General features: G+C 46.2%; 1 protein-coding gene across 4 annotated transcripts in view; it reads left to right on the top strand.

The window, feature by feature from the left end:
• Positions 1-12,280: 12,280 nt before the first annotated feature.
• Positions 12,281-15,319, top strand: part of TM6SF1 (transmembrane 6 superfamily member 1) — a 29,255-nt gene continuing 26,216 nt past the window's right edge. For 2 of the 4 annotated variants that reach the window (XM_053593329.1, XM_053593333.1), the window contains exon 1: positions 12,723-12,897. In XM_053593329.1, coding sequence (XP_053449304.1) covers positions 12,806-12,897 — 92 coding nt within the window. In that variant the 5' untranslated portion in view covers positions 12,723-12,805. Of the gene's footprint in view, positions 12,400-12,722; positions 12,898-15,319 lie in introns of those variants that run through there. The other 2 variants (XM_053593331.1, XM_053593330.1) reach the window with 2 other exon arrangements.

The raw sequence follows: 15,319 nt of genomic DNA on the forward strand, positions 1-15,319 counted from the left end.
TGAACCTGCCACCCTTGGCATATGGGGCCGGCGCCCTACTCACTGAGCCACAGGCGCCTCCCGTGATGTCCAATCTTAATGGGAAAAAGTTCAGCGATCACTTGGTAATATTTGCCCTGGGCTTGGACTGGAAGTGATCACAGTGTGGGCCAGATATTATAAAATGTATCACTGAACTAAGCCAAACGTGCAGAGCCTTGCTTATCTGTAGGAAATTGTTTTGATCACTTGATTGCACTGAATGGCACTTGGCAATAAGCTGATAGTCACCTGCATTGAGGACGTTCCCAGAGACAACTGTTCAGAATTTGATTCTATATTTATTGCGGGAATGTTGCTGAGGACAAACTATATAACACTATGTTCCCTTTAAGAGGAGCCAGGGAAGAGTTTTTCTGAGCAACAGATCTGTTTTTATCTTATGGACACTGTGAATACTATAACTGATTATGTTTCCTTCCTTGCTTTGGTTGCTAGGAAACCCAGGACAAAATTGTAGACCTCCTCTCGTAACCGCACAGGACCTTTGAAAACATTTTTTCATGCTGCCTTTACTTCTCCTTTCAATTCAGTTTTTAATCACTCTTTCTTCTACACAACTCCTTTATTCCCCCAATACCTTTTTTTCTCTCTCCTTCCCCTCTTCAGTTTACATTAATGCAGCATCTGCTGTATGCTGGCACTGTAAAAGGGGCTGGACACACAGCCATCTTTCCCCACTGTAGCCCCTCCAAATCCATGTTAATAACTTTAGCCATAGTCAGGGTGCTTGAGAGTTGGGGAGACTCATGTGCTGAGAGTTTTTCAGTAGCTTTTTTTTGTGTGTGTGTGGGGAAGTGTTGGCTCCTCCCTGGTCCCTTCCCCAGACAGGACCCTAGTGACCTACCCATTAAGCACACCATGCTCATCCTGGTCACTCTCAGGTCGTTTGATCTGTCCCTGAACACCCCAAAGACCAGTCTACTTCACTGCCTCTTGCATTCATCTGGAGTGTGTAGCCTTTCACAGGAACACAACCTCACTTTCAGCAAAAGGATAGAGTGGGAAACTGGAGCATGTGAACAGGGAAAGTGAGTGCCAGTCCTGGAGCTGGTGGCCAAGGCATGGGGGGTGCTTCCGCTTTGCTCTTCAGAAGATCATTACCAGGCCCAGCCACTTTCTATTATGGTTCCTTCTTCCCATGTGACCACTCCTTGGGGTTCTGCTTTCACTTCCCTCTGTGACAGAAATAGTCATGGTGAGGGAAATCTTCAATCTAATTTCAGAATAGTCAATTATTTTGAATCTACACTGTGAGAAACTATGTCTTTCTCATCAGGTAACAGGGCGGGATACAGCCCGGTTTTGCTCCTAGGAGGCCTGGAGTCAGATCTGATGCTTTGTTGTAACATCAGGCCTTAGGGCTTGCAAGTTTGATGTTCCTAAAAAACCCAACAAACAAAAATCAAAAAACAATTTTATTGTCTGAATGTCTTTTTAAAAAGATATATTCCACCCTTTTTCAAACTTAATAAGTTTTGGTCTACACTGAGCAAAACTCCAGACCTTCGCCTCCTGAGCAAAGCGTCAAATGACCAAGTGTGGGCTGTGTCCATTTACTGTTTTCTAAGGTGCTGGGCATGGTCCTTTGCTGCTGTTCGGTGGTGGCACCATGAGTATAGCAACGTAAAGTCAAAGGACATGAGCTCAGTTTGCCCTTTGTCTTCCTCACTCTCTGAATGTGGACAAGTCATCTAACTTGTTTGAGCCCCAGTTTCTTCATTCATAAATGATTCTATATTCTCAGAGTATTGTGAGGATTACAAGAGATTATGTCAATGGAATTATTTTTTAATCTACAGCATACTGCTCCAAAATGGGATTATGTGTGTGGGTTTAGGATCAAGCCCCAAAGCCAGGAAAGGTCTCATATTTTGAGAATTAAGAGAAACTGTTTGCAACATAAATTACACAATCACCAATGGTATATTACAATACCTCAAAGCTCTGCCATGATCCCTTGCAGGCTCTGAGGGGGCAGCTTCAGCATTGAGAGGTTGGATGTTTCTGCCTCTGAGTTCATATTCCCAAGGCTGTTTTGCTGGGGGCAAGGCTCACCAACTCCTCTCAAGTGGCTTCTGTCCATTGACCTACCTTCTTCATGGGACATTCATTTCCTTATTTTAAGCCCCATTCCTATGTGGATACCCCAAAAATATCTGTAGCCTGTGCTTCTCTTGGTGTCACAGACAAACATCCCCAATTGCCTGTGGAATGGCTTCTCTTGGGAGCTCCATGGGTGCTGAAAACCCAACATGTCTCCAACCAAACTCATATCTAGTGCCTTCTCCCAATCATCTCCAATTCCTGTCCCGATCTTTCACATCTTTTCTCCTCCTCTTCCTTCTCATTGCCATCTCTTTGGTTCAGGTACCATCATCTCTTGCCAGGACAACTGTAGCAGCCTCCTAATTGTTCTTCCTGCCTTCTTTCTCTATTCTTTGTAAACCACGGTCCATTTTACTTGCCAGAGGTTCAAAGATGCTACTCTGATCAAGTCAACTTCTCCTCCCACTTAAAAATCACAAATGGCTCCCTGCACTTCAGATTCTGTGAGACCGAGCCCCCACCACCTTCCATCTTCACCTCCTGCCAGTCCCCCTCGGGCACAGCCTCCTTGTATTTCCAACCAGAGCAAACGGTTTGTAGTTCATAGAGTGACGCGTTCTCTCACATATTCCTGTCTAGAACATTCCACCTCTTCCTTGTCTTCTTAGCCAGCTTCTAGTTTAGTAATTTTTAACCAGTGTGCTGCGAAAATTTTTAAATTATTAATTAAATTATTTTCAAAAGAAGTTCAAACCACAGTAAGTATATTCTTTTTTTTTTTTTTGCTGTTTTTGGCCAGGGCTGGATTTGAACCCGCCACCTCCAGCATATGGGGCCAACGCCCTACTCCTTTGAGCCACAGGCACTGCCCAGTAAGTATATTCTTTTTTTCTTTAGTTCTTTTTTTGATCAACATAATTTAAGTGTGCCATGGAAGTTTAAACTATGGGTTCAAGTGTGCCATGAGATATAAAAGGTTGAAAGACACAGCTCCAGTTGTTCTTCAAGGCTCGTCTAAAGCCTCGTTTTCCCTTGAAGCTTTTCTTGGTTCCTGCAGACCAAACTGGCTGGTTCCTGTGGCAATTTGTATGTGTGTCTTTTCTTGCATTATGTGGTAATTGCTACTTGTTTTTCTCTCACATAAGACTGTGGTTTTCTCAGGCAATTTGTAATTCATATTTGTTTCCCCCTTTTCAGAACAATGCTGGAAACATGGCAGACTCTCTAAGGATGTTTGTTGATTAAATAAATTGACCAATGATTTAAGTATCATACCTATGATATACAGTAGTAGACAGCACCACTGAAGCTGGGTCAGTATGGGAGGAGTAAGTCTAGAGCTATGATGTCAAAGACAGAAGACACTAGACACATGTGACGGCTGAACACTTGAAACTGTGACTAGTTTGAACTGAGATGTGCTGTGTTGAACACACACAGGATTTTGAACGCTTAGAATGGAGAAAAGAATGGAAAGTTTCTTCTGAATAAGTCTCTTTAAAATGATTATCTTTTGGATGTACTGTACTGAATAGTATTAAAATTAATTTAACTTGTTTCTTTTTACCTTTTTAATGAAGCTACAAGAAAATTTAAAATTGTCCATGTGGCTCACTTTTTTTTTTTTTTTTTGAGACAGAGTCTCAAGCTGTCGCCCTGGGTAGAGTGCCATGACATCACAGCTCACAGCAACCTCCAACTCTTGGGCTTAAGGGATTCTCTTGCCTCAGCCTCCCAAGTAGCTGTGATTATAGGCACCTGCCACAACACCCAGCTATTTTTTGGTTGTAGTTATCACTGTTGTTTTGGAAGGCCCAGGCTGAATTCGAGCCTGCCAACTCTGGTGTATGTGGCTGGCACCTTAGCGGCTTGAGCTATAGGCGCCGAGCCCATGTGGCTCACTTTTGTGGTGCACATCATATTTCTGTTGGACAGTGATGATCCTGAGCACTCATTCCCTGAACAACTATTTTTTAAGAACCTACTTACTATGTATGAGGTATTCATCTAGATCAGTGGTTCTCATCCTTTCTAAGTCTGCGACCCTTTAGTACATACAGTTCCTCATGTTGTGGTGACCTCCAACCATACAATTATTTTGCAAAAGTAATTTCATGATTGGGGGTCACTACAACATGAGGAACTGCATGAAAGTGTCGTGGCATTAGGTAGGTTGAGAACCACTGATCTAGATGACGGAATGGAACACTGAGCAATGAAGATAAGGTTCCTGACCTCAAGAAGCTTCCATCATGGAGGAGAGAGATAAGTAAGCAAACAAAAGTGTAAGCAGAGAGGGAGAGATTAAAGATGGCGGCCGAGTAACAGCTTCCCTGCAACTGGGAACAGTGAGTCTGGGGAGACAAGACTCCAGGCATCTCTGGCCGGTGGGATCTGCCTATAATCATCCCTTTGAGGATACAGGGAGCCAGCAAGGGACTTCTGGACCCCAAGAGGAGGATAAAAACAGTGGAAAACTGGCAAGTGGTTGCATGTGTTTGATAGACCTAATCACGCCGGCAACCGTAAGTACAAGCAGCAGTGAGACTGCAAACTGGAAAGGCCTTACCTGTGAACTGTTTCGTGTTCTTGGACTTGGCACTCAGTCGAACTGCCTTGGGGAGAGCTTGAGCAGGAGTGTGGAGAACTTTGGGCATTGTCTGGGGCTCCAGACTGAGCCACTGAGCTGGGCACAGGAAGCCATTGTGAAAGAACTGTCCCAGCAAGCTCCGCCCTCAGGGTCTCAGAGCAAGGATTGGGTGGGTCAAAGTAACCTACTGACTGAGCAGCCTAAAGGCGGGGACTGAGCTGCCTTACAGCCTTAATCCTTAAGGGCAGAGTGAGACGGTTTTGGCACACTGGAGCCTTGGGCTGTTGCCCTGGGTAGAGTGCCGTGACGTCACAGCTCATAGCAACCTCAAACTCCTGGGCTTGGCGGCGCCCAGACCTCCATAAGAGCTGTGCAGCGACTCCCGACCAGTGACCCGCACCTACCGGGCCTCCACATTCCCTGACCAGGAACTGCGGGAGCCACGCAACCCTGTGTCCTCCCTCCTGTGTCCTCCCAGCTTCCACACTAGCCTGTTCATCTGGACAGGGACTCTGGTAGCTGCGTGCCCTTTGGAGCCCTCCCTGCCTCTACGCAGAGCTCTTCTCCTGGCCAGAGACTGCTAGAGCCTTGGGCTCTCTGTGCCAAAGTCACTGGGCGCCTGGCACTCCCAGAACCGTGCGCACCACCCCCAGCCCTGTTGCTGGATACGGGTGTGTCACAAACTGGAGCTGCTTCCACAACCAGAACTCCCTAGCTAGAGCAGCCCCAGAGGAACTACACAGGGTCACTCCCTACAAAGAGCCAGCAACAATAGAGTGATCCCACTGGGGTCTAATCTTGCAGAGATACCTCTCCAACTCTGAGACAGCCAGAGGCAATGGTGAAAAACAATCATGAGGTGAAATCAACAGAAAAACTCTGGCAATATGAATAATCAGAGTAGATCAACTCCCCCAAGGATCAATGGGGCAGAAACAGCACAAGACCCCATGCACAGACAAATAGCTGAGATGTCAGAAATTGAATTCAGGATCTGGATAGCAAATAAGATCGAATTAGAATTCAAAAGTTATCTCAAGAATTCAACGGATTCAAAGACCAAATGACCAAAGATTTTGACACATTGAGACAAGAAGTTGCATCCCTCAAAGATCTGAGAAACACAGTAGAATCCCTCAGTAACAGAATGGAGCAAGCAGAAGAAAGGATTTCTGACATTGAAGACAAAGCTTTCAAATGTTCCCAAACCCTCAAAGAAGAAGAGAAATGGAGAGCAAAAACAGACCACTCTCTCAGAGAGCTCTCGGATAATTTGAAGAAAACCAATATTCGTCTTATAGGGATCCCCGAAAGGGACGAAGTGGCTTCACAAGGCACAGAGTCTCTTCTCCATGAGATTATGAAGGAGAACTTTCCAGACATGCCAAGAGATTCCGAAATTCAGATAGCAGACAGTTTCAGAACTCCAGCACGACTCAACCCAAGTAAGACATCCCCCAGACACATCATAATCAATTTCACTAAAGTTAATATGAAGGAGAAAATTCTGAAAGGTGCCAGACGAAAGAAAACCATTACCTACAAGGGGAAGAATATCAGAATAACTGCAGATCTCTCTGCTGAAACCTTTCAAGCTAGAAGAGGATGGTCATTGACTTTTAATCTCCTAAAACAAAATAACTTTCAACCCAGGATCCTGTACCCAGCTAAACTGAGCTTCATTTATGACGGAGAAATTAAATACTTCGACGACATTCATGTTGAAGAAATTTGCCACAACTAAACCAGCTCTCCAGGATATTCTTAGACCTATCCTCCATAAAGACCAGCATAACTCTCCACCACAAAATTAAACCCACCCCAAAAATTTTGGATCAAATTCCAACTTCCCCAGTCGCAAAAGGATTAAAAATGTCCACCGGTCTCTCGAAAGGCTTATTAATACTCTCAATTAATGTGAATGGTTTAAATTGTCCTCTAAAGAGGCACAGGTTGGCAGACTGGATACAAAAACTCAAGCCAGATATCTGCTGCATCCAAGAATCGCATCTTACATTAAAAGACAGATATAGACTCAAGGTGAATGGATGGTTATCTATACTCCAGGCAAATGGAAAGCAGAAAAAAGCAGGCGTTGCAATCCTGTTCGGAGATGCAATAGGCTTTAAACCAACCGAAATAATTAAGGATAAGGATGGACACTTCATATTTGTTAAAGGTAAAACTCAATATGATGAGATCTCAATTATTAATATTTATGCACCCAACCACAACGCACCTCAATTTATAAGAGAAACTCTAACAGACATGAGTAACTTGATTTCCTCCACTTCTATAGTAGTTTGAGATTTTAACACCCCTTTAGCAGTCCTGGATAGATCCTCCAAAAAGAAGGTAAGCAAAGAAATTTTAGATTTAGACTCAACCAACCATTCAACATCTGGACTTAACAGACATCTACAGAACATTTCATCCCCCCAAAACTGAATACACATTCTTCTCATCAGCCCATGGAACATACTCCAAAACTGACGACATCCTAGGCCACAAATCTAACCTCAGAAAATTTTAGAAAATAGAAATTATCCCTTGCATCTTCTCAGATGATCATGGAATAAAAGTTGAACTCAATAACAACAGGAACCTGCATACCCATACAAAAACATGGAAGCTAAACAACCTTATGCTGAAGGATACATGGGTTATAAACGAGATTAAGAAGGAAATCACCATATTTATGGAACAAAACAACAATCAAGACGCGAATTACCAGAACCTCTGGGATACTGCAAAGGTAGTCCTAAGAGGGAAATTTATTTCCTCAAGAAAACAGAAAGAGAGGAAGTCAATAACTTAATGGAACATCTCAAGCAACTGGAGAAACAAGAACACTTCAACCTCAAATGCAGCAGAAGAAAAGAAATAAGCAAAATCAGAGCAGAATTAAATGAAATTGAAAACAAAAGAATTATACAACACATCAATAAATCCAAAAGCTGGTTTTTTTAAAAGATCAATAAAATAGATAAACCTTTGGCCAATCTAACCAGGAAAAAAAGAGTAAAATCTCTAATTTCATCAATCAGAAATGGTAAAGGTGAAATAACAACAGACCCCTCAGAAATTCAAAAAGTTCTTAATGAATACTACGAGAAACTCTACTCTCACAAATATGAAAATCTGAAAGAAATCGACCAATACCTGGAAGCACGCCACCTACCAAGACTTAGCCAGAACGAAGTGGAAATGTTGAAGAGGCCTATATCAAGTTCTGATAGCATCAACTATACAAAATCTCCCTAAAAAGAAAAGCCCAGGACCAGATGGCTTTATGTCAGAATTCTACCAAACATTTAAAGAAGAACTAGTACCTATACTACTAAACCTCTTAGAAAAAGAAGGACTATTACCCAGCACATTCTACGAAGCAAACATCACCTTGATCCCCAAACCAGGGAAAGACCCAACAAGAAAAGAAAATTATAGACCAATATCACTAATGAATATAGATGCTGAAATACTCAATAAGATCGTAACAAACAGAACAGAACAACACATCAAAAAAATTATACACCATGACCAAGTCGGATTTATCCCAGGGTCTCAAGGCTGGTTCAATATACGTAAATCTATAAATGTAATTCAACACATAAACAAACTTAAAAATGAAGACCATATGATTCTTTCAATTGATGCAGAAAAAGCTTTTGATAATATCCAGCATCCCTTCATGATCAGAGCACTTAAGAAAATTGGTATAGAAGGGACATTTCTTAAACTAATAGAGGCCATCTACAGCAAACCCACAGCCAATATCGTATTGAATGGAGTTAAATTGAAATCATTTCCACTTAGATCAGGAACCAAGCAAGGTTGCCCATTGTCTCCATTGCTCTTTAACATTGTAATGGAAGTTTTAGCCATTGCAATTAGGGAAGAAAAGGTGATCAAGGGTATCCACATAGGGTCAGAAGAGATCAAACTTTCACTCTTCGCAGATGATATGATCGTATATCTGGAAAACACTAGAGATTCTACTACAAAACTTTTAGAAGTGATCAAGGAATATAACAATGTCTCAGGCTACAAAATCAACACCCATAAATCTGTAGCCTTTATATATACCAACAATAACCAAGCCGAACAAACAGTCAAGGACTCTATTCCTTTCATAGTAGTGCAAAAGGAGATGAAATATTTGGGAGTATACCTAACAAAGGACGTGAAAGATCTCTACAAAGAGAACTATGAAACTCTAAGAAAAGAAATAGCCGAAGATGTTAACAGATGGAAAAACATACCATGCTCATGGCTGGGAAGAATCAACATTGTTAAAATGTCCATACTGTCCAAAGCAATATATAATTTTAATGCAATTCCTATTAAAGCTCCATTGTCATATTTTAAAGATCTTGAAAAAATGATACTTCGTTTTATATGGAATCAGAAAAAACCTCAAATAGCCAAAACATTACTGAGCAATAAAAACAAAGCAGGAGGAATCACGCTACCAGACCTGAGACTGTACTATAAATCCATAGTGATCAAAACAGCATGGTACTGGCACAAAAGCAGAGAAGTAGACGTCTGGAACAGAATAGAGAACCAAGAGATGGATCCAGGTACTTACTGTTATTTGATCTTTGACAAGCCAATTAAAAACACTCAGTGGGGAAAAGATTCCCTATTTAACAAATGGTGCTGGGTAAACTGGCTGGCATCCTGTAGAAGATTGAAACTGGACCCACACCTTTCACCATTAACTAAGATAGACTCTCAGTGGATAAAAGATTTAAACTTAAGACATGAAACTATAAAAATACTTGAAGAAAGTGCAGGGAAAACTCTTGAAGGAATCGGCCTGGGTGAATATTTTATGAGGAGGACTCCATAGGCAATTGAAGCACTATCAAAAATACACTACTGGGACTTGATCAAACTAAAAAGCTTCTGCACAGCCAAGAACATAGTGAGTAAAGCAAGCAGACAGCCCTCAGAATGGGAGAAAATATTTGCAGGTTATACCTCCCATAAAGGTTTAATAACCAGAATCCACAGAGAACTCAAATGTATTAACAAGAAAAGAACATGTGACCCTATCTCAGGGTGGGCAAGGGACTTGAAGAGAAACTTCTCTAAAGAAGACCAACGCACAATCTACAAACACATGAAACAAAGCTCATCATCCTTAATCATGAGAGAAATGCAAATCAAAACTACTGTGAGATATCACCTAACCCCAGTAAGAGTAGCCCACATAACAAAATCCCAAAAGCAGAAATGTTGGCGTGGATGTGGAGGAAAGGGCACACTTCTACACTGCTGGTGGGAATGCCCACTAATACGTTCCTTCTGGAAGGATGTTTGGAGAATACTTAGAGACCTAAAAATAAACCTGCCATTCGATCCTATAATTCCTTTACTAGGTTTATACCCAGAAGACCAAAAGTCACAATATAACAAAGACATCTGTACCAGAATGTTTATTGCAGCCCAATTCATAATTGTTAAGTCATGGAAGAAGCCCAAGTGCCCATTGACCCATGAATGGACTAGCAAATTGTGGTACATGTATACCGTGGAATACTATGCAGCCTTAGAGAAAGATGGAGACTTTACCTCTTTCATGTTTACCTGGATGGAGCTGGAACATATTCTTCTTAGCAAAGTATCTCAGGAATGGAAGAAAAAGTATCCAATGTACTCAGCCCTACTATGAAGCTAAATTATAGCTTTCACATGAAGACTATAACCCAACTATAGCACAAGACTATGGGGAAAGGGCCAAGGAAGGGGAAGGGGGGGGAGGTTTTGGTGGAGGGAGGGTAATGGGTGGGGCCACATCTATGGTGCATCTTAGAATGGGTACAGGCGATTGCACTAATGTACACAGCTATGATTTAACAATGAAAACAATTAAAAAAAAAGTGTAAGCAAAATAATTTTAGATAGTAAAAGCACCGTGAAGAAAGTAAGGCCGGGTGTTTGATAGAGAGGGTTGGGGAGGCTCAAGAGGGTGGTAAGGTCAGGCCTTCTAAAGCAGGGAGGGCCAGGGGACAGCCTGAAGGGAGAAAACTAGGACATAGCCCAGAGGAGAGGTGGTACAGACCAGAATAAGAGGTATTACGGGAGGGGAGGACCAAATGGAGTTGAGTGATACTTGGAAAGCAGCACTGGTAGAACTGCATAAGGAAGGAATCTGGAGAGATCAGGACTGAGAGGGACTCCCAGGTTTATGGCTCAGGTGAGTGAGTGAATGGCAGTGCTACCTGCTGAGATGAAGCAGGATCATGCCTCTAGGTAAAATGAGAAATTCTCTGGCCTTGTGGAGTGTGCGGTGCCAGGGGGATTCCCACGCAGGTCAGTGCCAGGAATGATTGTTTGGGATCTATTAACAAAGATGTGGTCATTAAAAGCAAATGCAGCTGTGAAAGGAGAGAAGATGGTAAATGAAGAGGGAACTCAGGTCCAGGGAACACATTTCTGGACTGGAAGACACATGTCTAGGTTGAGGGGAAGTATCCACAGCAGCCACAGGGTTTCAGGTGTAAGAGAGAAGGCAAGATGGGTGCAGCAGAGTTGGGTGGCCATGGGAGTGGGGCTGGGAGGATGGAAGGGGTGCTGGAGGAGGTGTGGTTAGGGAGCAAGCAGGAGTCTGAGGAGAGTGGTCAGATTAGGTTAGGGGTGATTGTAATGTGCAGGTTACAGGTGAGGACACCACCTAGAGAAACTTTGGCTATTTCGTAGATTGGGCGAAGGTATTATTTTGGGCTCAGAGTTGGAGACACCTTGAAGAAGAGTTAGGAGAGGGGATTAGGAGCGCTGGCATTTGAAAAGTTGATTGGCTCTAAAGCAGGTCTCTTTGAGGCTCATTGTCCTCATGTCTAAAATGGGCAGAATGGGCTCCGCGCCTATGGCTCAAGCGGCTAAGGTGCCAACCACATACACCTGAGCTGGTGGGTTCGAATCCAGCCCGGGCCTGCCAAACAAAGACAGCTGCAACCAAAAAAATAGCTGGATGTTGTGGCAGGCGCCTGTAGTCCCAGCTACTTGGGAGGTGGAGGCAGGAGAATCCCTTGAGAATGAGAATCTGTCTCCAAAAAAAAAAAAATAATAATAATAAAAATAAAATATAATAATAATAAAATAAAATAAAAAATAAAATGAGCCGAATGGTCTCCCTGGCAATTGTAAGGACACTAAATACCTGCCAGGCCTTGCCAGGCCTTGGTCTGGCACTTACTTTCATTCCCTTTCCCCACCAGTGGACCCAGCCCCAGGGGGCTTTCTGACACCTCTGCCCTAAAGCCAGCTCAACATCATTCGCAGTAGCCATATCCCCAGGGGAGGCAGTCTTTGCACACTGTGGTGCCCCACGCCTGGCCACCAGGATCGCTTCCTGGAATAGAAAGGAATGGAACAGAAAGGGCTGTGCTTTCTCTGAGTGTCAGTTTCAATTAAAAACAAACAAACAAAAAACCCAACCAAACAAGAAGAGAGGAAGGAGTTGCAGGAGACAGTAGCCCAGGGAGCAGTGCAGAACACAGCGTCTCGTGCGCCCTGCCTCAGTCAATCCCATGTCGCTCAGTGAAGCGGTTCGTCCTCAGAGAAGACACAGGTTAAGTAACTCGACCAAGGTCGCTAGCGGACAGCCAGGTTTTAAAACCCAGAAACCTCCTGGCCGCGGGAGCTGTGCTAGTGCCCGCAGACGCTGCTCAGAGGAGAGGTTCCGAGGTTCATTTGTCCACTCCCATCTCTGGGTAGGTCCCGGGCCCTCCGGTGGACGATCTCGCGCGCCCTTCCCGCTCTGACCCCGGGTCAGACTCCACCCGCCCTGGCCCGCTGCTCAGCCAGCGCCTCTCCAGCTCGTCCATGACCACTTGCGCGGCTGTGCCCAGGCCCTGCGACTCGCGGGTGTCCCTCGGCGCCGCGGGCCAGCGCCAGCCAAGCCCTGGCACCCATGGCAGCAGCGCGGCCAGGAACCGCACCAAGTCCCTGCGTTCCCGGACCGCTGCGGGTCGCGGCCGCAAGGGGACGCGCTGGGGGCGCGGAGCGGGGGCGGGGCGCGCGGGGCCAACGCCGAGGGGCGCGGGCGCAGCCGGAAGCCGCGGCAGGGCGGGGTGCCCGGGCGGGATGCGGTGAAGGGCGAGCGGCGCGGCGGGCGCGATGAGTGCCTCCGCAGCCACAGGGGTCTTCGTGCTGTCCCTCTCGGCCATCCCGGTCACCTACGTCTTTAACCACCTGGCAGCCCAGCATGAGTGAGTGAGCCTGCGTGGTTGGGGTCTCGGCAACTTCTGGGAGGGGCTGGGCCGCCGGCCGGTGGGGGGTGGCGCTCCGGGAATCCGTGGCGGGCGGAGGGGAGGCAACTCCCGGGTCGCACGGCCGCGGTCCCTGGCTGGGCGGACGCTCGCCGGGCCCTGGGGTCCGGGCTGATGCAGCGACGCCCTGTCCTGGGGGCTCGGGGCGGCGGGACGCGGCCCGGACGCGGGAGCGCGGGCGCGGCCGTGTCTCGGGGAGCGCCTCGCCCTTCCTCACTGCCCAGGAACGCTTCCATGTATGGACTTCATATACTTGTAGTTTCTTATTAATTTTAGAAACTTGTTAATGACTAGCAGAAATAACCCCGAGCCGGCAGGCGGAGACGCGGCTGCCGGGCTTGCGGTGGCTGTGTCCGTGCGGACTGGCCTCGCTTTCTGGTCTGGCTGTGTCTGCGCCGTCGGCGGGACCTGGGAAGCCCCGAGTGCGCTGGGCGCTGGGAACTGAGACGCGCTTGCCAGTGCCGCCCCGGGGCTGGGCGGGGACCCTGGGCAGAGAGCCGGGGGCCACCGAGATGGGTGAGCTGCAGGAGCGCTCGGGGTCCTGCCCCCCTCCCTCCTCGGGTCGCTGAGGGCTGGAGGCCCGCGAGCCGTAGGGAAGGCGCCCCTCTGCGTCCTGTTTGCTGGCGGCTATCTGGGGGAAGAGGAAGTAACTATTCTGTACCTGAGCAGCTGGTGCTAAGGAAATTGCATCAGTCAGTGCACTGCACGCCTCCCCCGCCCCCCGCCCGACGTTCGTTCAGTGTGTAGAGAGGGGTCTGTATGCCCTGCAGACTTCCTCCTTTCTCAGCGTGTGGCCACCTTATCGCCATGTGGATGTCTAGCACTAACCGGGCACCAGAGCCACTCCTGGACGCAGCTGCTCTGGGCAGCTGAATATCACGCGCTCGTCAACACAGTGCAGGGGAGGTGGGGAGGGTAGACTGTATTTCTAAAAGAGCGTCATGGGCAGTTTGGCCTACTGTGTGCTTGGTACTGTTTCAAGGGTTGAGGACATAGCTGTGAACAAGCCAGAAAAGGCTGGGGAGGCAGGTGTTGAGATAGGCATTTACAAATACATAAATGACTCTGGGAGGCCGAGGTGGGTAGGTTGCCTGGCTCACAGGTTCAGGACTAGCCTGAACCAGAGTGAGACGTCGTCTCTAGAAATAGCCAGGCATTGTGGGGGTCGCCTGTAGTCTTAGCTGCTTGGGAGGCTGAGGCGAGAGAATTGTTTGAGCCCAAGAGTTTTAGGTTGCTGTGAGCTATGATGCTACGGTACTCTACCAAGGGTGACAAAGTGAGACTCTGTCTCCAAAAAATAAATAAATAAAATTAAAACCACATAAACAGATAGTGACATGCTATGCAGACAATAAAATAGGGTGACTGGGAAGGGGGCTTGTGGTCACAGAAGGCTTCTTGGAGGAGGTGACAGTTGATTTCGGAGAGATCTGGGGACAGAGCCTTTCAGGCAGAGAAATGAGTAGTGTAGGGGAAGGAAGTGGATGGTCTATGGGAGGGCAGATGGGGTTTACTGAAGAGTTGCACAGAAGCAGAGAGAGTTTGAGGTTGGCTTCCAGGTTTTTGCTGCAGCCACTGGGAGATGGCGATGGCATTTACTGAATACAGATGGAATTATGTATTGCTGTGTACTACTGAGCACATTGCTAAGCCATACAGTTTTTTTTCTTTATAGTTTTTGAATAATTAGTTACAACCATTCTTCTTATCCTTCTGCAGGTTAAAATCCTAGTGGATTTTGACTCCTCTCTGTTCTTTCTCTACTCCCTTCCTTCTACTGTCCCCTTCCCCACATTTCCCTGGGCTAGTCTAGTATCTGTTCCCTCCTTTCAGATCCCCCTGGCACTGGCCCTCTCTGACCTGGACTGTGGCAAAGTCTCCTACTTAAGCCCCCTGCCCTTGGCCCAGCCACACCCCCCAATGCTAGTGCCACAGCCACATGAGGCTGTCCTTGGCCCTGGGACATGCCTATACATCCTGCCTCCTTCCCCATGCTCATGCTGTCCCCTGTGACTCGGGTGCTGCCTCCCTGTTGCTGATTGTGGAAGCCACACCTGGACTTTATGGGCCAGAGAAGAATGCTGCTTTTTTCCTTTTGCAGACCCTCCCTCTCTCTCTCTGCTTTCAGCCCCTGATGCCCCTTGATCGCACTTCTCTCCCAGAAGTTACTTTCCTGTGGTCAGAACTTATCTGGCTAGGCTATGGCTCACCTCAATATTGTCCTGTCCAGCCTAATGCCTTGCACAAGTAGGCATTCAGTTATGTTTGACTTCATTATCACTCTTCCTTCCCAGTAGACCTTTTATGAGAGTCTTGAAAGACAAAAAGCAGATCAGGTTGAAGCATTAGGCTCTCTCTCTCT

Source organism: Nycticebus coucang, chromosome 6 (assembly GCF_027406575.1).
Source record: "Nycticebus coucang isolate mNycCou1 chromosome 6, mNycCou1.pri, whole genome shotgun sequence".
NCBI lineage: Eukaryota > Metazoa > Chordata > Mammalia > Primates > Lorisidae > Nycticebus > Nycticebus coucang.